At 32.8% G+C, this 23,843-nt stretch overlaps 1 protein-coding gene across 2 annotated transcripts in view; it reads right to left on the minus strand.

Moving 5' to 3' along the window:
• Window positions 1-23,843, minus strand: part of CFAP45 (cilia and flagella associated protein 45) — a 613,456-nt gene that overhangs the window by 303,490 nt on the left and 286,123 nt on the right. For both annotated transcript variants that reach the window (XM_044078323.1, XM_044078324.1), the window contains exon 8: window positions 18,991-19,137. In XM_044078323.1, coding sequence (XP_043934258.1) covers window positions 18,991-19,137 — 147 coding nt within the window. The remainder of the gene's footprint in view (window positions 1-18,990; window positions 19,138-23,843) is intronic.

The raw sequence follows: 23,843 nt of genomic DNA on the forward strand, positions 1-23,843 counted from the left end.
TTTTAACTGCAATTTAAGAACAGGAAAGAAAAAATAGCAATGATGTTAAAAATGATACATGAAGTAATGAAAAGTGGAAAGTTATACATATGGGATAACAAACATAGGACTTATAGAAATGGAAAATTAAAACTGAAATTGATTATTTCTTAGTATCAGCTTAAAATATTGCAAAAAGGGATAAAGACAGATTTTTCAGATCATATAGCTATATGTAAAATAAATATACATAAAAATAGGCAAAGGTGTTAAAGGTTTAATGAAAAAGACAAAGATGATAGAAAAGAAACAGTAAATTACTGAAAGACCACACAGATATGAGAATATTTTATGGAAATTGGACAAGTTGGTGGATAACTTTTAAAGGAAAATACAAAAAGTGCTTTTTGGAATGTCTAGACAAAAAGAGAAATTAAGATAGAAACAATTGAGTCAAGTGTTTAAGGAAATAATAAGAAATAAGATAATCTTCTTTGAGAAAGAAAAAGAACTTGTATTTATTCATTTTACATTTGTTTACCGGGAAGGTCCGACTGGACAGATAAACCAAGAAAAGATTCAAAGACTGTTACATAAACAAAGATATTGTTTACTAGGAAGAAAAGAAGTAGCAGCACCTCACTTTTATAAATCAGTAAAAGAACAAAAGAAAAATAGGAGAATTAATAATGGAGAAAAGATAACACAAGATGGAATATTTGAGGTGATTAAAAAGCATATAGAACAGAATTTTGTAAAAAAGGAAATAAAAGTAAAACAGAAATCGATAGTTAAAAAACTAAGTGAAAATAATGAGAAGCTAGAAAAAATATAAATGTGAAAGAGCTAAATGAAACATTAAAAGATATTAATATGGATACAACTACAGGATTGGATGGTATTGAATATCATAGGTACAATAATATGGAAAATTGGCAGAAAATCCATTTTGTGGATGTACTAAATGAGTGGTTAAGGAAAGTTATAGTGGATAAACATATATATGGGAATCATGAATCATTATGCTGTGGAATAAAATCCCGGTCCATGTGAGGCAGAGCACCTCGCTGGCTCTGTTCAAGAGAAATCTTGACCTGTGGATGGGAGATCGTAGGATTACCCCGGGAATCATCTCTGTGTCACTGCTGGACAGAGGCACAACAAACTAATGGGCACAGTATTTTTTCATATAAGGGGTGGCGTAAGCCACAAAAATTTGGGCTAGGCTTATAAATGCCTTAGGGCAGATAGCCTAGTATAAACCTATGAACCTATGAAATTTATATGGAAAAAAGGAAATAAAGATAATATAAAAAACTGCAGACTGATAGTACTGAGTAATACAGATTATACAATACTTATGAAAATAATAACTAAAAGGCTAACAAATAAAGAGATAAGCTGCTTGAGTAAACAATCTTTGGTAGGAAAGGAAGTCAAGAATTACTATGGATAGTAAAAGAAGTAATAGACAATAGTGTAAATAAAAAGAAGCAAAAATTATGGTAGGAAATATAGGTAAGTCATTTGATAAATACTAATTTTGATAAATTGATAAATGATAATTTGATATGAAGCTTTATGGGATATAATACAGGCTTATAACAAAAGTGATAGAATGGTTAGTGTAATTAAGTCCATATATGAAAAAAATAATGTATGAATAAGTCTAAATGGATGGCTAAGTGAAGAAATCAAAATACAGTGAGGAATAAAACAAGGATGACCAGCAAGCCAGTATCATATTTGCCTTAGTTATTAATTTAATTGTCAATAAAATCAGTAGAACATTAAATATGGCAGGATCTAAGATAATGGATGAAATACGAGTACCAATAATACTTACATGTGCAGATGACATAGTATTAATCTCTAAAAATAAAGAAGGGATGGACAAGACAATAAAAAAAGTTAATGAAAAAGTTAAAGACCATTGGCTTATGTATAAATAAGAATACAAGTAAAGGTTTTGCATTAATAGGAAATATAGGAGATATACAGTTTAATAGAGAGACCACAGATACAGTAGGAATAGTATTTGGAAAAACTGAATATATTAAAAATAATGGGAGAAAATTATTCAGGAAATAAGAAACATATGCATATTTTGGAAGTCATACAAGCTATCATACAAGAAAAGGTATATCTGATAAACTCTATTTTACTAGGCAAGTTAGCATGTGTAGCAAGTATGTATATGAAAAAGATATAATGTCTTTGACATTTTCATTCATATGGGATCTAGACCAAATCCAGTGAGAGAGAATTAAGTATGTAAAGAAAAAAATTGAGGATTAGAGTTAAACCCAATTGATCAAACAGCTTCATTAAACCTGCAGAAAGCCTTAATAAGTTATAAAAAGAGAATAAGAATTTGACATAATGTATTTTGTATGGTAAGTATAAATGTTTTGGGAAAATGGAAACGGGGAAAGAATAAACATTTATATGAATGAAGATATAAAGGAATATCAAAATAAAATACTTTTATGGAAGTTAAAAGTGAATATAGTTGAAAAATAGCAAAGAATGGTATTTAAACATTATGAAGAACACTATTTTATCTTTCCTTGGAAAGATTTAGAGGTAAAAAAGAAAGCTATTAAAATGAGATTTCTGTGGTATAACAAATATATATGAATGCAAACATTTTCGGAGGAGATTATCAATAGGTAAGCTACCTGTAAAGGCTTACATGTCCTATAAAAGAAAAGAAGAAAGGATATATATTTATTGTGGAGAACTTGAAAAACAGAACTTTTTTTAAATGTGCTACAGTAAAGAAGTTGTGGGAAAAAGTATGTAAAAATAAAATGTTGAAAAGTTTGAAAAGGTAGAACATATAAACATGGATATGTTGGAATGTGGGTTTTATGATTCATTTTAAAATATGGGTCTTAAACCAACTTTTGGATATACTAAAGTGTATAAAATTGTTTGTGGTGATATACACCTTTCATTTTAGTAAGGAAGAATTTGTTATCCAATTAATTCACTAGTTACAAATGGCACTAATTAACAAGTATATTTAATTGGATTATATGTGAGAAGTTTTATTCTGATGAAGTTTTACGAAGAAAATGAAAGGCGCTTTAATCTGAATAAAGTTTTACTTTGTGGCTGTTGACTATCTGGTTTCTGTTGTATTTGAAAGAGGGATGGACCTTTATTAGACTTCAGTTACTGCTTGGCTGTATTGTTTTTTTTTCGTGCTTGCAGCTGTTCACTTTGTTGGTGTGGTATTATGATAAGAAAAGAGAAAAAGAAGTGAAGATAATTGATAGAATAATATTTTATATTTATGGACATCATAGATGAAGAGATTTGATGAAGTTAACTTTAATGGAAATGGATAGTAGCAGAAAGTCTAAAGAAAATACATTATTGGCTTTGGAAAAAGGGTGGCGGAAGTGTTTAATAACACAAAATTGCCTTACATTTTATAAAGGTATAAAGAATTGTAAATAATGTAGATAATGTATACAATATCAATTATGTAAGTAATGTATGTAAGTAATATTTTTCAATAAAGAGCTCCTACTCATTAGGAGAGTGCTTGTACTGTTCCTAGTGCAGTGATGACTAGGAGAACAGCACTGAAGGAGCTCCAAGATGGCAGATAGCAGACAGGTGAATGCCAGTGCAGTGTTTGAAGTTTTACAAGTTTCTGAGGAGCTGTTTCAGCAGAATTTATTTGTTTTATTGGAAGCAAACATTTAAAACAATGATGGATGTGTTATTACAACCCTCCAGTCAGGAGGGTCGCGAGATATTTTAGGTGAATTGTTGTTGCACAGCAAGCTGGAGAGTGGAAAAATTGTTTCATAGGGTGAAATTATGGAGAAAATTCAATTGAAGGAATCAGAAGCTCTTTTGAAAGAAGTCTGCCAGGTAATGAAATCATATGCTGAGACTGTTAAAGAAACAACAGGGAAAGTGATGAGAGATGAACATGAACAGAGGAAAGGAAATGTCAGCAATCGAATGAAATTTATGGTGAGAATTCAGAAAAAGAAGGAAAAAGAAATGGACAGGTATGACATTTGGGTTAATTTAATGGTCCCATTGGGGGTGAAGGCTTAGGAGGCAAGAGCTTTTATTTTTATTCATTTCAAAGAGAGACATTTTGGAATAGTATGTTTGCGACTAGTTCTGTTTTGAAAAGTTTTGGGGGGAGTAGGAGAACTGTAATCAATGGAATTCTTATGTGGTTAAAGCTTTTCACAGAGAAACAAGAAACAAAAAGAAAATACATATTCAATTTTGAAATGAAATTGAAAAAGAGACTTAGACATTTATGCAGAAATTGTAAAGAGGTTATGGACATTAGCAAAGCCTGTGGCAACAGAGGATTATGGACTGGGGATGGGACTATCATATTGTATTGAAAATGGAGAAAGAAAAAAATGTTCATATCCCTAATATGATAAATGTAGAGGATAACAGAGGTGTTATAAAATATTGAGGACAACTGAAAACATTTTTTTCCCAGTGAAAAGGATGAGCATTTGATAAGTAGTTGTGAAAACAGGAAATGTTATATTTGTGGGGAAACGGGTCATGATGCATAAAAGTATGAATTGAAATGTTATGAATGTAACAAAATTGGGCATTTACGGATGGATTGTAATCTAGAAAAAAGGATGAAGAAAACAAAAGTGAGGACAGTATGCGGAAAGATGTGAAAGTAGCAGGATAAAATTAAAGATAAGGATAAAGAGAAAAATGAAACGGAAGATAATATAGAAGAAAGTTCTGAAATAAGCAATGATACACATATAAACTGGAAAACGGTAATATTTAAAAAGAATTCTAATGGCAAAAAAAAATTAAAGGGATAATTGTAAAAGAGAATAAGAAAGGAAATAATGCAAATGAGATAAATACTTCAAATGTACATAATCTCTGGTTAGCTACAACATAGACATAATGACTTTAGACTGCTTTCATTATATGTAAACAGTACCAAAGATAAATGTATAAGAATAGTCATGTTAAATTGGTGTAGTAAGTGTGATGTTAACACAATAGCATTATAAGATGAAAGATTTGTGACACAGGAAAAGAGATTGCAAACAAAGAAATTTTGGGGAGGAGACAAAATATGGATCCTAGGAAAGGAACTATGTTCAAGCATAATTGTACTTTGTAAAAAATCAGTGCAAATATTGAACATAACATTGGCAGTGATGGGAAGATTAAGTATTGTAGATCTCAGATGGCATACTCTGGACTATAGAATTATAGCTTTGTATGCCTATGTTACAAGTAAAGAAAGGGAACTGTGGACATTCAGTCAAGGTATATATAAGGCAGAAATAGATTAATTTATTATATCACAAGGTTGAAATATAACTAAGGTAGACACTCTTGTAACAGGCTTTTCAGATCATTCAGCCATATGGATAGAAATACAAGAAAATAAGGAGTATATCAGATTAGGAAAAGAAATAAGAATAAATCAGAAATTATGGGATAAAAATGGAAAATACGTGTTTATGAAAATAACACATTTCTACTACAGTGTATTATAAAAACAGGTCTGAGTGGTGGCTAGCATTGAATGAAAAATATAAACAATGTAAGAAAAGCAAAAAAAAAAAAATTAAAACATTGTGTAGGGATGCTTTAAAGGATTTGGAAAGGAATGATAGAAAATATATGACAGAACAGAGAATTTATGAAACTGATAGAAAATTAAATTATTATTTTAGCAAAGATATTTACAAGGTGAAAAATTAAGAGGTATCTTATTTCAGTAGCATAATTAAAGATAATACTAGTCTAATGAGAAAAATGAAAGATGATAGAAGACAGTTAAGAATATCTCGGGAACAAATTATGAATATTGTAATAAATTATATAATAAATTATATAAAGAAAATGTTTCAAGACAGAATGGCATGTTAAAAATTTGAGAAAACAAGGAATTGGAAAATTAAATTCCCTTACATGGATTAGATAAGGTACTTATTTACAGTCAGTTTCAGGATCAGATTGAATACCATACCAATTTTATAAGAATTTTATGGATTGGCAGAAAAATAGTTAAACGTTATGAATGACTGGGTAGATGAATGCTTTATGTATAAAGATTTATGCAGTGGTATACTTAAATTTGTATGGAAAAAGAAAGATAAAAATAAAATTGAATCTTGGAGACCTATAGTGTTTAACAATACAGATTATAAGATTTTTATGAAAATAATTCAGAAGAGAATGGAAAATAAAAGGAAAAAGTATGATGGAAGATAGCATATATAGCTTAAAAGGAAACAGATGTCAGAAATTATTACTCATAGTAAGAGGAAATTGTGAGTGATATTATAAACAGTACTGATGAGACCAAGACCATGATCGGAGATTTTAATAAAGTTTTTGATACAGTACAACATGAACTTTTATGGACAGTTAGACAGAAGAAAATTAAGAATGCATGTTATTTTGCATATAATAAAAATAAAGTAAGAGCTTTAATGAATAGCTAAACAATGAAATATATATAAAGAATGGCATACATCAGGGATGTTCTATGAGTACTATATTAGTTGTATTAGTAGTGACTGTATTAGTCAGAGATGCAAATTTGCACATGAGAGGTGCTACTTATATTACTAATGAAGGGATAACAATTCCAGTCATGTTAACCAATGCAAATAAAAACGTGTCAGTGGTCTTTAAATAAAACAAATACACTTTTATTAAATAACCGATATACACCTGGTAAGCACTTTCATTGCTAATATGGAACTTCTTCAGACTGAGTTAGTATAAAATAATAACAACCCTATTAAATACATTTCATCACAGTCACATGACTCAACATTAATTAATAATTTAATGATTTAACCTTTTCCTTTTCAAAACCTCTTGTAATTTTCCCTTACATTAATACCAGAGAAACTACACAAATTTAATTTTATCTACCAACAATATTCTTTCCAGTTTAATTCATCCTCTGCATCAAACCTAATATTATAGTTAGAAACTTGATCTACCACAGAAAACCTAAAACTAACCTTATTAATTTCTAAACTATGCTTTTGCAATACATGCTTAGCTAAGCCATTATTGGCTTCTTTAATGTCCACAGCCTTTAGATGTTTATACATCCTTTTATAAAATTCTCTACATGTTCTGCCAATATAAAAGCTAACACAGTCCACACAAAGCAACATACACCACAAACTTTGATTTACAATTATATTCGTGCCCTAATTTAATATTGCAATTTCTAGCCAATATTTTTACTTCATTTCCTTCAAAAACAAATGGGCAAAACTTACAATTACCACATTTAGTCATTCCTTTATTTTCTCATTTTTGACTCCTAAAATTATTCCTATAAAAATATTTTTAAACTTTTTGCTCTTTTAGTGACAAAAACTGGATTGATTCCAATAATATTCCATGTCTTGGCAAAATATAAAAGAAACTTCCAGTTATTTTAATAATCTGCTTAATACTGGCCTCATCTAGTGAATTTTGCAATACACAATCTAAAGCATAGTCTTTTGTTGTTTTTTTTCCCATTCCCAGCTGACTTATTATTTAATGTTCCAGCTTCAGTTATACTTTTCACTTCATTCCTAACCTCCTGTATCAATCTATTTGGGTACTCCCTGCTGGAAAATCTCTCTTCCATTTGCTCACTTTCCATATTAAAATCATACATATCCTCTGTTAACTCGCTTAATCTCAAAACTGTTCTTTGACAATGTCTCTTTTAAGATTATTATTATGCATACTAGTATAATGTAAATAACTATTACTCTGCAAATCTTTTAAAATCTTAACCTTTACATTTTTGGCAGATTTATAAACCATCAGGTCAAAAAAAAAAAATAATAATTTTCTTTTGATTAATATTATATACAAATTTCAAATAAATAGAAGCACCATTTAAATATATTAAAACATTTCTGAAAAAGCTACCTACCATCCCCCTAGGGGGGCTGCACCCACCCCCTACTTATATATACCAAAAACAAATCACATTTATAAAATATAACATCTTTAAAAACACACAGAATTAAATAGTAGTAGTATTGGACATGGAGCATTATTGTATGGAGTTGAAAAAATGTTGAATGATGAAAGATTTTATATGAAGATGTCTGTGGATGATTCCATGGGCAGATATCAAACTCAACTTATACATATATATATATATATATATATATATATATATATCTCATACCATTCAATGCTGAAGGACTAAAGATGTTATATTTTATTGATGATTTGTTTTTATTATGGAAAGGAAGTATGGAAAGATTAACATAATTTTTAATATATTTAAATGGTGCTTCTATTTATTTTAAATTTGTGTATAAGATTAATCAAAAGAAAATTAATTTTGGACCTGATGGTTTGATTTGAAGAATAGTAGTTATTCACATTATAGTAAGATTAAGTGAGTTAATAGAGGATATGTATGATTTTAATATGTACTCAAATAGATTGATACAGGATGTTAGGAATGAGGTGAAAAGTATAACAGAAGCTAGCACATTAAATAGTAGGTCAGATGGGAATGATAAAAAAAGACTATGCTTTAGCTTGTGTATTGTAAAATTAAGTAGATGAAGGCAGTATTAAGCAGATTAAAAATAAGTGGAAGTTTCTTTTAAATGTTGCTGAGACATGGAACATTACTGGAAACAATCGAGTTTTTGTCACTAAAAGAGGGAAAAGTTTAAAAGAATATTTTTATAGGAATAAATTTAGGAGTCAGAAATTAGAAGACAATAAAGGAATGACTAAATGTAGTAATTGCAAGTTTTGCTCATATATTTTTGAAGGAAATGAAGTACAAATATTGGCTAGAAACTATAGTATTAAATTAGGGCACAAATATAATTGTAAATCAAAATTTGTAGTGTATATTGCTTTGTGCAGACTTTGCCTAGCTTTTTATGTTGGCAGAACATGTAGAGATGTTTATAAAAGGATAGATGAGCATCTAAGGGCTGCAGACATTAAAGAAGCCAATAATGGCTTAGCTAAGCATGTATTGCAAAAGAATAGTTTAGAAATTAATAAGGTTAGTTTTAGGTTTTCTGTGATAGATCAAGTTTCTAACTATAATATTAAGTTTGATGTAGAAGATGAATTTAATTGGAAAGAATATTGTTGGCAGATAAAATTAAATGCGTGTAGTTTCCCTGGTATAAATGTAAGGGAAAATTACAAGGTGGTTTTGAAAAGGAAAGGGTTAAATCATTAAATCATTAATTAATGTTGAATCATGTGACTGTGATGAAATGTATTTAATAGGGTTATTATTTTATACTAACTTGGTCTGCAGAAGTTACATATTAGGAACAAAAGCACTTACCAGGTGTACATCGGTTATTTAATAAAAATGCATTTGTTTTATTTAAAGACCACGGACATGTTTTTATTTGTTTTAAAATACAGTCTGTTTTCTGCTGATTTATGAGACTTGCTGTGAATTAACTTATGCAAATGATATTATATTGATTACAAGAAACAAAGTCTGGATGACAGAAATTATATGTTGTATACATCAATGTTTAAATATAATAGCCGTGACTTTAAATAAAGGAAAAAGTAAAGGACTGGTTGATAACAGTAAAAGAAGGGTGAGAATCTTTCTCAGTGAAATAATCTCTTTGTTAGGAATAACATTTGGGTAAAAATGTAAGTGAGGAACAATGGAATAGGCTACTTAAGGAAATAAAGGAGCTTTGTTGCTTTTGGAAAATATGCAAGTTATCATTTAATAAAATATGTTTATCTAGTTATCCTGGAAAGGACTGCAAATTTCACTAGTGTCTATATGTTGCCAATAATCTATTAAAAAGAAATACTACAAGTATTTTTTTTTCTTTTATATAAAGTTCAAGATTGGGTCCAGTGAAGAGAGGAGTCTTATCATGGACAAGGAAGATACAGGCTTAGAATTAATAAGCTCAATTGTTTATGATGCTTCTCTGAATTTGTATAAAGTTTTTTTGGATAAATGATGCAAATGAAAAGTTAGTAGTAAATATACTATAAAGTACAAATATTAGTGGCATTGGGATATATTAAAAATTCAAAAGAGGAAAAGCATGTTTAAGTAATGAGATGTTATCAAGAAATAAAGATTTTATAGAAAATAAAAATTGATGAAATAGAAAATGAGAGGAAAATGTGGTATAAAAATATAATGATACAATATTATTGTGTTAATCCTTGGGCTGAGCTAGCTAATGAAAAAATTGAAAGCTACAAAAGTATGAAAAGCATAGTAAAATAAGATTTTTTATTAACATTAGTGAGCATTAAATTACTAGTAAAGGGAAATATGCTATATAAAAAATTGTGAAATAATTTGTATATATTATGTAAAAAACAAACTGCAAGACATGTTTTCTTACAAAGTATAAGGGTGGCAAAATTGTGGGAAAATTATGTAAATAAAATTTCATTGAAAATATAAAGGAGGTAAATGAAATAAATATGGATATGATTATGAATATTATAGTCATAAAATAAGGAATATGTTAGTAAAATAGATAAAAGATTATTTTATGTTGTGTGGACCTTTGGAATGAAAGGCTAAATGAAATAATGTTTAATGGAAAACGTAGCTGGAGACTGGCAGTAAATTTAAGAAAAAATTAGGAGGTGGTTGTGGAAAAAGGAGTGGGGTTCAAATAAGGTAATGAAGGTTTAACATAATGAAAAGCAATATATCTATCATATGACAATAATGGAAATTAATGGAAATTTGTACATTGTATAAAGTTGTGAGTATTTAAGTTTTTAAATAGTATTCTACATAATGTTTTTTTAATAAAAAACTGTTCTTTTCAATAGATGCCATGAGATCTTTTACATCCACCAAAGTAGGCAGGTGGGGGCCTCAGTTTAACATATAATCTGAATAACAACAGATTTAGGAGCATAGTACCCCTTATGCTGCACTGTTGTGTTAGCAATCCATCTACCTGGTGTGCAATAGAACCCCCAACCTTCTGTACCAAAGGCAAATGTGCTACCTGTTGCACTACTGACACAATGTTCTTCCTGTTCACCTCAATCAAAAGTCAGCATTTGGCGTGCATACGCACACACACACACACACACACACACACACACACACACACACACACACACACACACACACACACACACATGTATTTCAAAAGGAGGAGTTTTCCCATTTAAAAGAAATAAGGCTTGATGAAAAATCTCATTTTTTTTTATCATGTGTCAAGTCATCAAAACTGTCTGTGGATTTCCTTTATTTTCAAATTGTTAACTGAGGCAATGAAGTGATGCATGTATACCCATTTCAACCACTGCAAAAGGCATTTGGAGCCCAAAAATTAGATACATTAAGCTTCAATGACATATAATAATGAGTGGGTAGAATAAAAATATTATTGTAGTTCTTAGTATAACAGAGTCAAAAAAGTAAGTATGCAGACAAAATAAAAAAATAAGGTCAGAAAATAATGAATTACATATGCTATACTAGCAAAGAATGGCAGATACAAAATGCAAAGCATATTTATCTTCATTATGTTTTCAGGCAAACATAGTATCAGTTATTACAAATGTTAAGTTAGCAGAAAGCTGACATTTAACTTAAGATTGCAAACAAGAGCTGCTTATGTGATGGACAGACAAGACTGCAGCCCTATCTTTCAGAAAAGGTATCACTGCTTTGCAAGTCTTTATGAAAAATATCAACTGGTTAGCCCAAAGAAAAAGGAAAAACAAAACTTCTAGCCATGATATATAACTTTTGCATCATAAACGCCTTATTTCAAAGCCTTTATTTTCATTATAACTGCAACCTGTGATGTTGACTAACATTTACTATTCTGTTAATATTACACATAAATATAAACAGATTATAATTGTTGCATGTTTGGGCTTATATCTTCTTGCATGTTTCCTGAAAAAGGACTGTAAACTCTGAGGGATCAAGTCTTTTAACATACTGGGATACCAAAATGGTGGTCAGCCTGTGAACACTCTCTCCCTATAGCTCCACATTCATCAATTTGAATCTTCATAATCAAGACTTATTAATCGCTGATTCTCCAACAGAGCAGACAGCAATTTACTCAGCCAAGCATCTGGATTAAGCAGTTGGGAAAATTTCTTACTTCTACAGTGTACAATCTCTATATTTTAAATCTTGAACTATGTCACAGGTATCCACATGGCAGATTGAGGCCTTATACTTAACTCAGCTCAATACCACAACCTGCTCTCAAGAACTTACTGCTCAAATAAATCACCTGAAGATGCCTAACGACTAAGACCAAATGGATTCACAAACAGCTTAAACTAAGCTATCACAATTATTTTCACCTGAAAAAGAAACTTTAACCAAAAGACAGCGAACTCAAAAACAACAGGAGACAACAATAAAATCCACTATCAAAAATAAGCCTGAAGGGGCCTATTCTATGGATGAACTGAAAACTGCTTTAATGCCCATACAATATGCCATCCAAAACTTTTCAGAACAAATGACTAAATTTGGATCTACACTGGAACAAATAGTTACTCGCCTTGACCATGCCGAAGCCAAGTCTGCAGCAAATGAAGTTAAAATAGAAGAAATCCAAAAACAACTAAAAAATAACGAGACTGTCCTAGAGGAAATGCAGCGAAAAATCACAGATCTTGAGGCTCATAGCAGGAGAAACAATATTCTTATAAGTGGAATTCCAGAATCTGTTCTCAATCACAACTCCAAGATATCGTCAATAAGTTACTTACTGCACTGATGGATAAACATCCGAAGGCCAATGATATTATCATAGAAAGAGCCCACAGAGCTCTCCGAAGATCCCAAGACCCAAAGAATCCATGACAAGTCTATGCAAAAAATCTTGAACTTTCAACATGTACAGGAAATTCTCCATGCAGCAAAACAAAAGGGTGCTTTATTGTGGCAGGGGCACAAAATTACTTTTGCACAGGATTTACCAATGTCTGTCAAGTAAGCAAGACAGCAACTGGCTCCCTACTGTGCTTTCCTCATCACCAAAAAAATAAAATTTCAAATTAAATACCCCAGTACCCCTGCTTTTACAAGTAATGATCAGAAATACATAGCCAAAAACATTTCAGAAGCCAAAACTGCCTTTATTAAGGCATTCGGGGAACTTGCAAAGTTTTAAATACATTTAAAAAGTACTTTTCTTTGCCTGAAAAACGACAAATTCAAGAAGGGAAAAAAAAAGAATACTTAAGTGATGTATTGGCTTGTTTGAGATGTGAAGTGTGGTTCAGAATCCTTCAGAAGACTCATTGCGATCCATGCTGCTTTTTTGTAACTTCAAACTTCATTTTCAGTTAAAAATGACCAGTACTGGCTCCAAATAACAGGCCGAGGCTCCCGTTGCAACATTCTAAACCAAAGATGGTTACAGTTAATTCCGTTCCGCTGGGTAACACGTCTGCAACTTTTTTGTCCCTTTGTCAACTTCCCATACCCAGAGGGGCACATTAAAAGGTGGCACAGCCTTGTCTACTTCCTCTTTGAAATGAATCACTGGGAAATAAGCATTCTGGCCAGCAGTCTCTGTATATCGTTTTAGGTAGATCCAAAAGGAGAATCAAGCTGAAAACAAGGCAGCACTTCCACTAGAGACATATGAACGATCGTGTTTATTAAAGAAGCCTGCAACTACTTATTAAGACCTGGTAACTACAGGATTTAAAGGCAACCTAAGTAAAGTTTAATGCACAGTAACTTGTTGTACTAGTGAACAAGAACTGAGACTTAAAATAGCATGGTCAGTAATATGCTACTAGATACAATTAGCTGTGGTTTAAAGCACAAATAGCTTAGCATACACTAAGATGAAGCTATAATAGTAGTATTGTAATATTTATCGCTACTTTTTTTTCTCTCTCTCTAAAGCTAAGAGAATTGTTTGCAAATGCTGTATACTGTCAGATCCCAATGTCTTATTCAGATCTGGGGAATGTTTTTTTTTTTTTTTTTTTGCTAAAAGATTCTCAAAGGGAAAATTTATATGCTTGAATTCAATTGCTTGCAATACATTTATTCACAGTGGAATGATTTGAGTAATGCAGAACTATAAAAAAAAGGAAAAAAAGAGGGAAAGGTATAAGGGAAAAAAAATTAACATTGCAATTGCATAGCACATATTAATGGTTTTCCTAGCTAATCTTCTAGCATATGTAGTTTATAACTCCAGTAGTTTACGAAGGTTGTCTTTTGACTAACTCACACCAGAGCATTAAGGGGGGATATTCTGAGTGGGTAGGTTTGCACATCTTGTGCTCAAGATTGTTTGTATATAATGTGTACATAGGTTTGTGTCTGTATTGAAATGGTTTGTAAAATGCTTAACTGTAACTTCTACTGTATTATTTTGCTACTTTTTCAACTCAAAAAGTATCTCGTTAATTCTTTTCTTAGATCTGGTAGTTATATGAGTAGGCATGGTTGTAGATGTAAGAGATTTTAGTGCTACAAAACAACTAACTTTGTCATGTCTCTACTTAACTTTTCCTAAACACTTTAGGAGGGAAAAATCTCCAAAGTCAAATATAGTATCACTTAACAGTCTTTATGAACTTTTATGTTGTGGGAGATAGATTCATGGAATGTGAAGGGATTACAAGATGCTAAAAAAAAGAAACTACTCCTTCACTTAGTATGCCAGTCTCATGCAAACATTATATTTCTTCAAGAAACTCACCTGTTAAATGAGGACTGGAACAGGGATAGGACTAGACCTTGGCTAACCTCAATTATTGCCTTGGGTAGTAAAACCAACTCAATGGGAGTAGCTATTGTGATTAAAAAATCATTTAAAGACGGTATTATTGGTTATGGTACTGATACTATTGGTAGATGGTGTTATTTTAGTTGCACTAATCCTGTAACCCATAAACCCACATTTTTTCTAAATATGTATGGCCCCTGTACAAAGCAATAAGATTTCATAGTTCAAATATATAATTTACTGTTAAAATTTTCAAACCATGATTATGTACTGGGGGGGGGGTGACTGGAACATGGTTAATGATCCCCTAAATGACAGATCCAATAAGAATAATAAACAAAACAAGCAAGCCTTACTTCCTGTAGACGAGCTAATATTAGAATTCACTTTAACCATCCCCTGTCTCTCAAGCAACCATCCCAATCATGGAGATAAATTTACATTCTACTCCCCATGCTTTAAATCATGGTCTAGGATTGACTTCTTTCTGGTATCAGAATCTCTCCTAAATGAAAAAACTCTACTCAAATAGTCTGAGACTTCTATCAGACCATTCCAAAATAACTCTGAAACTTTTCCTTCTAAATAACACCCCAAAGCAAAACACCTTACACTCCTGGTCTCTAAACCCAAATCTTTTAGAAAAAGAAGAGGTGATAAACGAAATTAACACTATACTAGATGAACTTAATGCCAACTTATCATCCTCAGACATCGCATTAGACATTCTGTGGGCAGCCACAAAAGCTAGAATCAGAGGGCTGTTGATCCAAAAAACCTCATATTTTAAAAAACTTGCTAGAAAGAACGAAACCAAAATTGAACTAAAAATCCAAGAAACTGAAAAATCACTCCAAGAAAATTTCTGCCCTGAACTAGAAACCCAGTTTCTCGACCATCAGAAAGAGTTATACCTAATACATGCATGTAATCTTTCATTCCGAGAAATGAAACTCCTAGCTAACTACTCTGAATGGACTCAGCAGCCCTCTAAGCTACTAGCTAGACTCACAAAAATGCACCAGGAGCCACCTAAGATTTCACAAATTAAACATAATAATGAAATACTCACAAATAACCAAAATATATTGCTTACCTTTGAAAATATGTACAATAAACTATATGGCCCACAGAATGGAATACATCCTCAATCCCACAACTCTTTCTTCAATAGTATTACATTCCCAAAAATTGAGAATCATCAATTTGAAAACCTCGAGTCCCCTTTAAAAAAAGAAGAAATTATGTAGGCAATAAGAAGTCTAAAAAGCAACAAAGCTCCAGGCCCTGATGGGTTCACTTCCAGTTTTTATAAAAAGTTTGCTTTGAAACTTACCCCTATCCTTCTTACAGTCTTCGACCACATCTGTAAATCTGGATTCACTGATCCTTATCTTAACAACTCCAAAACTATCTTCATTCACAAACATAATACCGACAAATCTAACCCATCAAATTACAGACCTATTTCACTTATCAATGTAGATGTTAAAATTATGACTACAGCTCTAGCAAATAGAATCAAGAAAATTCTTCATATAATTATATTCCCACGCCAGTCAGGATTTATGGAGGGAAGACAAACATGGGACAACACACTTACCCTCGATGCAGCCATACAGCTTACTGCAAAACACAAACGCCCCATATATCTCATGGCACTTGATGCCACAAAGGCGTTTGATAGGGTAAATCATGAATTTTTGTTCTTAACTTTACAGCAATTCAACTTTCCGAACAACTTCATAAATACAATTAAAATCCTATATAACTCTTCATACACTATGCTAGTCATTAATAAACTACACTCATCCAAAATAAAATTAAGTAATGGTACCAGACAGGGGTGTCCCCTTTCACCTTACCTTTTCAATATTTATATCGAGCCCTTATTTATTTATTTATATATTTAACACAAAATACCTTTCATCATATACCCAACATTCTGGGTAATAATCTCACCTTTTCAGCATTTGCAGATGACCTCATTATATATTTCCAGCTACCCAACACTGACGTAACCAGAATTCAAAACACAATCAAAATCTTCTTGAAAACTTCAAACTATGAAATGAACCCCTCAAAATCTCTTATATTTCCAATCAACCCAAACAGTCATAAAGAAGCTTCTTTTCCTATAACCCAAATAAAGTTGAATTATACTCTTAAATATCTGGGGATAATTTTTGATCACAATCATAAAAAGTACCTACAAAATAACCTCCTTAGAACATGGGCGAATATTGAGAATGATTTAACCAGATGGGAAAACATGAAATTCCCCTTCCTGTCTAAAATAGCAATAATAAAAATGAACGTCCTACCTAGAATACTGTTCCAGTTCAATGCAACAGACAACAACATCTCTCTAAACTTCTTTAAAAAAATAAACAAAACCATAACTAAATTTATCTGGTTCCCTAGAAAGCCTAGGATTTCCTTATTCAGATTAATCCTTCCGAAAAACAAGGGTGGACTGGGGTTACCAGATTTCAGATTGTATTATGACATAATTTGTGCTAGCAGAGTCATGTTAATTGCAGATCATAACCTAAGTGAATTAATGCACTCTCCCCAATGGATTGATCTCTGGCATGCACATGTGAAAATGTGCAATATAAACCCCAAGTCGCTGCCCTTTATAAACAAACTTTTATTAAAAGACATTGAACTACATAAGTTGATTAAACATAAAATCAACACATTTCAAAAACTTTTTTCTTCACTAGGTCTGTCAATCGCACTCATTCTTATGCAGCCCATTCACTTGAACCCAAACTTAAAGCTGGGTAACAAAATGATAAACCTGGACCAGTTCCATCAAATTAAATTTCTAACTGTATGGGACTTCTTTCAACTCAAAGACAACTCCCTTAATGATAACAAAGTTAAATTTAAACTGAATAACAAAAATATACAACAATTTTGAGACAAATTAAAGAGCTAATCTCTACTTTAGGTAGTTTCCCAAATAAGGTACAAGAAGAAATAAACACAGCTACATCACTCCTGAAATGTCTAAAAATTAAAAAGAAGATGTTATCAATTACTTACAACCTGGTTTCTACAATTAAATATCAATCTTCTATTACTTTTGCACAATACTGGAAAAGCAAAAACCCCGAACTGACTTATGCCCATCTCTCCCAAGCAATTAACAATACAAACAGATTTGGCCCTTTTAAGAAACTATTATATACCCAATTAATGATTAATAATAATGCATACTATACACCAGAATGTTTAAACACATTCCTCCCCAGCACTTCCCCCTTCTGTCCTTTTTGCCCCACAGCGACTGCCGACCTCTTGCATTATTTTAGAGCGATCCAACCAGTTCTGTGTAATGTAGAACTTCATTAACATAAAAAGAGCAATATGAATCCCAAGTTCAGTGGTGAGTATGCCAGAGTGACCTATGTGCAGTATAGCAAACTCCCATGAGAGAGTGGATTTGGCATATCCCATTTTTGTAAGATTAATCCATAGGGAGTCCCATAGATTTTGTGCATATTTGCAGTACCATAAGTATATTCTATCTCATAAACTAACTACTAATAATATTAACAAACTCTTGAAATGCCTCAGTTTCTATAGAGTATTACCCTAGATTGCATCCTAAAATAACACAGAATGATTTTCTATATCTATTATCCTATGTAAATACTACCATGAGTCCCTCCTTTACAGAGTCTCACTCCATTAAGCTCTCTAATGGTTACCTATGTGCATATCATTAATAGAAAAATAAGAAATAAATATCAAACTTTAATAAATGTAATTAACATCTTGATACTATAATGCAGCACTGCTTGTAAATAATTGTATGTATGTGATGTTTTTTTTTTCTTTATTCTATTTTACTATATAGCTAATTACTGAATTTTTGACTGTGCCAAGAGCAATATCTTGTATTAACAGTGTTAACATTGTCAAGTTTTTTACATGTAAGTTTATCCTTCTCTGTTTTTTTCTTCATACTTTTCATATTGAGAAAATGAATCTTAAGAATACTTGCTGATTACTGGAATGACAAATGGCTTTTTCTGTCTATGTATACTGATTATTCCCAGTTAGACACGTACTAGTATTATATTTCACAATATGTATAATGAAACTAAAATAAAATAAAGATTTGAAAAAAAAAAGTATTTTGACATACTAAAAGAAACAAAGAAATGAATTAATATTTGAATAAGTAAACTGCTTTAAGGCTAGTATATAGGACAGGCTGCAGGTTGTTACCATTATCTTTAGCTAATGCTATACATACCGTTTTCTGCTTCATGTACTCCAGGACTTTCAGATCAGCCAACTTCTCCTGTTCCTTCAACATCTCTCTTCTGTTTTGCTGCTCACTGTTGATCTTGTTAATTTCTTGTCTGAGTTCTCTTTGCTGCTGACGCTTCTCCTGTAGGTGCTACAATAAATATTTAGGTGCGTGAAAAAATGCATAGAAGTGCATTTCATGGCATAGTAATACTTATACTATTCTTTATGTATATTTAAAAAATATACAAATAATTGATTTGCCTTCTATGTTAACTGCTTTTTCCAGGTGCTAAACAGATTATTGATGTGTTTTAGTATGTAATACTTATTACTGATAAATCAATAATGATAAGCCAGAACAAAAAGATATTATGACAGCTTTTTTCTTTGTTTTATTTTCATTTTCAACTGAGTCAGAAAACACGTCTGAAATGTACCTTTAGGTCAAAATGAATTTGCTAATGTTTAACTCCTGCACCCTTTTAGCAACATGTCTGCATCTGGTTGTTATGATGGACAACACTAAAACAAGAAAATTCCACTTTATTCCGGATTGTGACAGTCTCAGAGTTTATTATAATTACTGGAGCATAGAAACACAATTCACTGTATGGGGAAGGGGGCTCGCTGGTGGGAGACTGCCTCCACAAAAATGATAAATACATTTATATAGTATTAGAACCAAATATGAAAAAAATGCTCTGTATAGACATATTAAGAAGTATGGTGATAGGCATATTTTCAATTTTGCAATATTGGATAGCATCCAAATAGATCCTAGGGGGGGGGGGGGACTATAAAAGAATATTATCATATAAAGAAGTCTGGTGGCAAATATATACTGATTCTTCCACTACACCTGGATTAAATGATGTTATTCCCATTAAACCTCTGTTAGCTATGGAATGATTGTTTATAAACATTATAACATAATCTTCAGATTTTTTGTACATTAATTGTGATTTTTTTTGTACATTAACTGAGATTCTTACATGAGCAATTCATATTATGTAGATTTTTTTATCTGTATTTATATATATATATTTTTTAGTGGTTTGTCATATGAGATATATATCATCACAATCATTTTATTTTTATATATTACATTTTATGGGAAGACGTAATGATCAGTGTCTGTAGGTAGGTCAATTAGCATTTGATTTACGTTTGCTGACATACTAAGAAGTTATTCAGGGTTATAGGGACATGTTTAGCTTATTATTTTAGTAGGGTTGATACATGTTTTTGTACATGTCATATGTCTTTAAATACATCATTTTTAAACAGCGCTTTTGGCGCCAAATAGGTTATTTAAATGTCAACAGGTTCGCTTTTTAGTGTTCTGATGAAGCTTGCCATGGAGCAAGTGAAAGTGCTTAACCGTTGATTTTGTTATAATAAATCGGTTTTATTCACTGTTGACCATTGCAGTGATTTTCCATCTATTTTGTTGTTACTATTTTAAAGGAATTTAGCATCTCAAGACACTGAGGTAATAAGCGTTCTTTTTTTGGTCGTTGATCTTGTGACATAGGGATTTATACCTAGTTTAGTGAGTTTAGCTATAATTCCAGAATGGGGGATGGTGTCGAAAGCCTTGGTGAGGTCAAGATAGGCTGTGTGAACCACCTTACCCTCATCTACGGCTTTGGTGACTGCCTCAAAGAAGTCGATTATGTTCAGGAGGCATGATCTGCCTTTCACAAACCTGAACTGAGTGGGGTCCAGAGTTTGCAAGTTACCAATGTCTTTATTTATTAGTTCCATGACGATACGTTCCATGGCCTTGCAGACCAGGCTCCTCAGGCTAATAGGGTGATAGTTCCCGAGATCAGTGCTGGCTCCCCCTTTGTGGAGTGGGATAACTGTTCCTGTGCACCATTCAGTGGGCACAAAGCCTGATGTGAGGCTATGACTGAACATGGTGCTTAGGTGGGGAGCCAGTTCATTCTGAAGTTCATGTAAAAAGCAACCAGGGATGTTGTCCAGTCCCATGGATGCTGTGTTTTTGGCTTTAGAGAGTGCAGCTTTTACCTGTGTAGTTGTGATTACAGGGACTCTGCATTCTTCCTGTATAGATATGGGCCCTTTAGGGGGTGAGAGGGGGGTAAAGTTAGCACTGAACCTATCTGCCAGGATGTTGACAATATCAGCTGGTTCTGTAATTTTCATGCTGTTGTGCTGTAACTCAGAGCAGATCTGGGTGTTGCCATTGAGATTCTTGACATAGCTATAGAATGCTTTATGGTTGTCCTTAGAATCAGTGGCGATTTCGTTTTCGTAGCTAGCTTTATAGACTCTTATAAGGGATTTCAGCTTCTTACTGAGGCTGACCAGGGAGCTCCACCACTCATGGGATTTTACTCTCTTTTGCAACAGTTTCTTCCTTCTGTTGTACAGTTTGTTTATGGCAGGGGACCACCAGATTGGCTTCCTTTTTTTGGAGGATAGCTTTTTGGTTCTATTTGGGATAGCACGATCAATGCATTTGTGTAAGTGCTTATAGTGTATTTGTGTAGGATTCAGCAGTCGTAACTGTATTATCCATCTGCATGGGTGTCATGAAGTTCACCACTTCTGTCTTAAGAAGCATGAAGTTGGCTTTGGAGAAACTTTTTACCATGGTTTTCTTAATGGGGGGTGGGGGCAGGATGAGGATATCAAGAGTGATTAGCTTATGGTCTGATCTGACCAACGAGGAGTTGACTTCAGGTGTGTGGAACACCAGTCACTCATGTTGGTAATGACTAGGTCTAGGATATTGTTGCCCTTGGTGGGGGTGTGGATAAGTTGATCCAGGGCATTGGAATTTATGAATTCCAGAAAGCATTGAGCAAAGGAGTTGGTACATGAGTAGTTTTCCCAGTTAATGGTGGGGTAGTTGAAATCGCCCATTATTAGGGTGTTTGGTTGAACCCTAATATTTTCCAGTATATCAAGAAAAGAGGAGTGGGAATCCTGGGGGATCTGTATCAAGCTACAGTTTGGATTGCAGTTTTGCTCAGATTTAGTTGCACTTGGATAACCCTGGATGCATTATGCTGAGCAACTAGCCTGGGGGTGTGGATATCCTTAATGAATATGGACACACCTCCGCCTTTGGTGTTCTGGTCCAGGTTACGTGGCTGAAAAGTGTGGTATAAGTTATAACCTGGTAGTGCAGGGGTGCTCTCTGGATCCTTGAACCAGGTCTCAGTCACTGCACAGATATCGATGTTCTCCATTTTAAGCAGTGCCTCGAGTGAGTGCATTTTGAGATTTAGACTTCTAGCATTGAGTAGCATTACCCTCAGTTTTTGCTGGCCTGTTCCTGTTATGGTGGTGAATTTGTCATTTGAACCTTGTCTAAAAAAGGCACTATAGTGGTGGCAAGAGCCTTAGCCAGTATCCGGAATCCCAGGGGTGACAGGTGCAGGCCATCTCTGGCAAAGCATCGTGGTCTGTCGATTATGTCATCCCAGGCAGACAGTTACTGGATCCCCTTAGAATGACACCAGAAGCTTAACCAATTGTTGAAGTCAATCATTTTGTCCTTGTACTGCAGTATCATTCTGGGCGATGGCAGAATGCTACTCAGGGCTAGGGTCATACCTACCTGGACTACAAGATCGTAGAGCTCTTCCATGTCTCTTTTCATGTAGTCCAAGTCCAGGGAGGTACGTCTCAGGTCATTCACACCAACATGGACAATGACAGAGTCATATTTGTACTTGTTGTGGAGTGACCTGAGTGCATGCATTATGTGGCGGATCCTGGCACCTGACAGGCAGCTGACAGTAACCTTCTTTTTTAGCCTGGTGAGTGGGACATCAGTGTGCCTGACTATAGAGTCACCTATGACTAGTGTGTTGGGTACGTTGTTTTGCCAAATATATTATATATGTTATATATATATATATATATATATATATATATATATATATTTGATTTTTATTTTGTTTTTATTTGATATATATGATTTTTCTTAGTATATTTTATTTTTGTATTTATTTTTCCATTTGTTTACCAGGTTAGTCCAACTGGACACAAGGTGACCATTTTCAGCTGAGGCTCAGAGAGAAAAGCTTCAGATACATAGTAAACAATTATAAAAAATCATAAAAATAAATTGTACAAACATAGCTATTTTGTAAAAAGAGCATAGAAAATATAAAAGGAGTAAAATCAGAGTTCTACAATTGATGCAGCATGCAGTGGTTAGAATATTGAGAAACAATTAAACAAGATAATATACAACTATACAATTGCTTGAACATAAATTCAAAAAGAAGTTTCCATAGACAAACAGTGTCATAAACTAGAAATAATAACTATATTGATATGATTTATATTGCATTTATCTTGTTTTAATGATGGTGGTTGTTGTGTCTTTCGGCTTTTCCCGGTTAGGGGTCGCCACAGCGGAACTCCGGGCCACTAATGATTGGCAGTAGATTTTTACATGCCGAGTTGCCAGCTCTGACACACAACCTTCAACAAAGGTACGCCTATTCACACACAGAAGACGCTTTAGCTGAGAATCGAACAGGACAACGTCTTACTGTGAGGCGACAACGCTACCGCAGCACCACCACCACCTGTGTATTATTGTACATGTCATATGTGCACAAATATTTGTATTAATCTATGTGTTTACAATATACTGACAAAGTACTGGGTCACATCAGAGGCTTGGGAGGTCATTGTTAAGAAACTGAGAACTATTGTAAAGCTTGGCATTGAGTACCATAAGTTCAGGTTATGCTATAAGAGAATAACTATGCAAAGATAACCATGTCAGCAGCCAGAACGCATTATAAACTGAATGTTTTACTGTGCACATTAAGAAATTGATAGATTGGCCCAAACTCTGGA

The sequence above is a fragment of the Protopterus annectens genome, chromosome 7.part0 (genome assembly GCF_019279795.1).
Source record: "Protopterus annectens isolate FY-2018-M chromosome 7.part0, PAN1.0, whole genome shotgun sequence".
NCBI classification, from domain to species: domain Eukaryota; kingdom Metazoa; phylum Chordata; order Ceratodontiformes; family Protopteridae; genus Protopterus; species Protopterus annectens.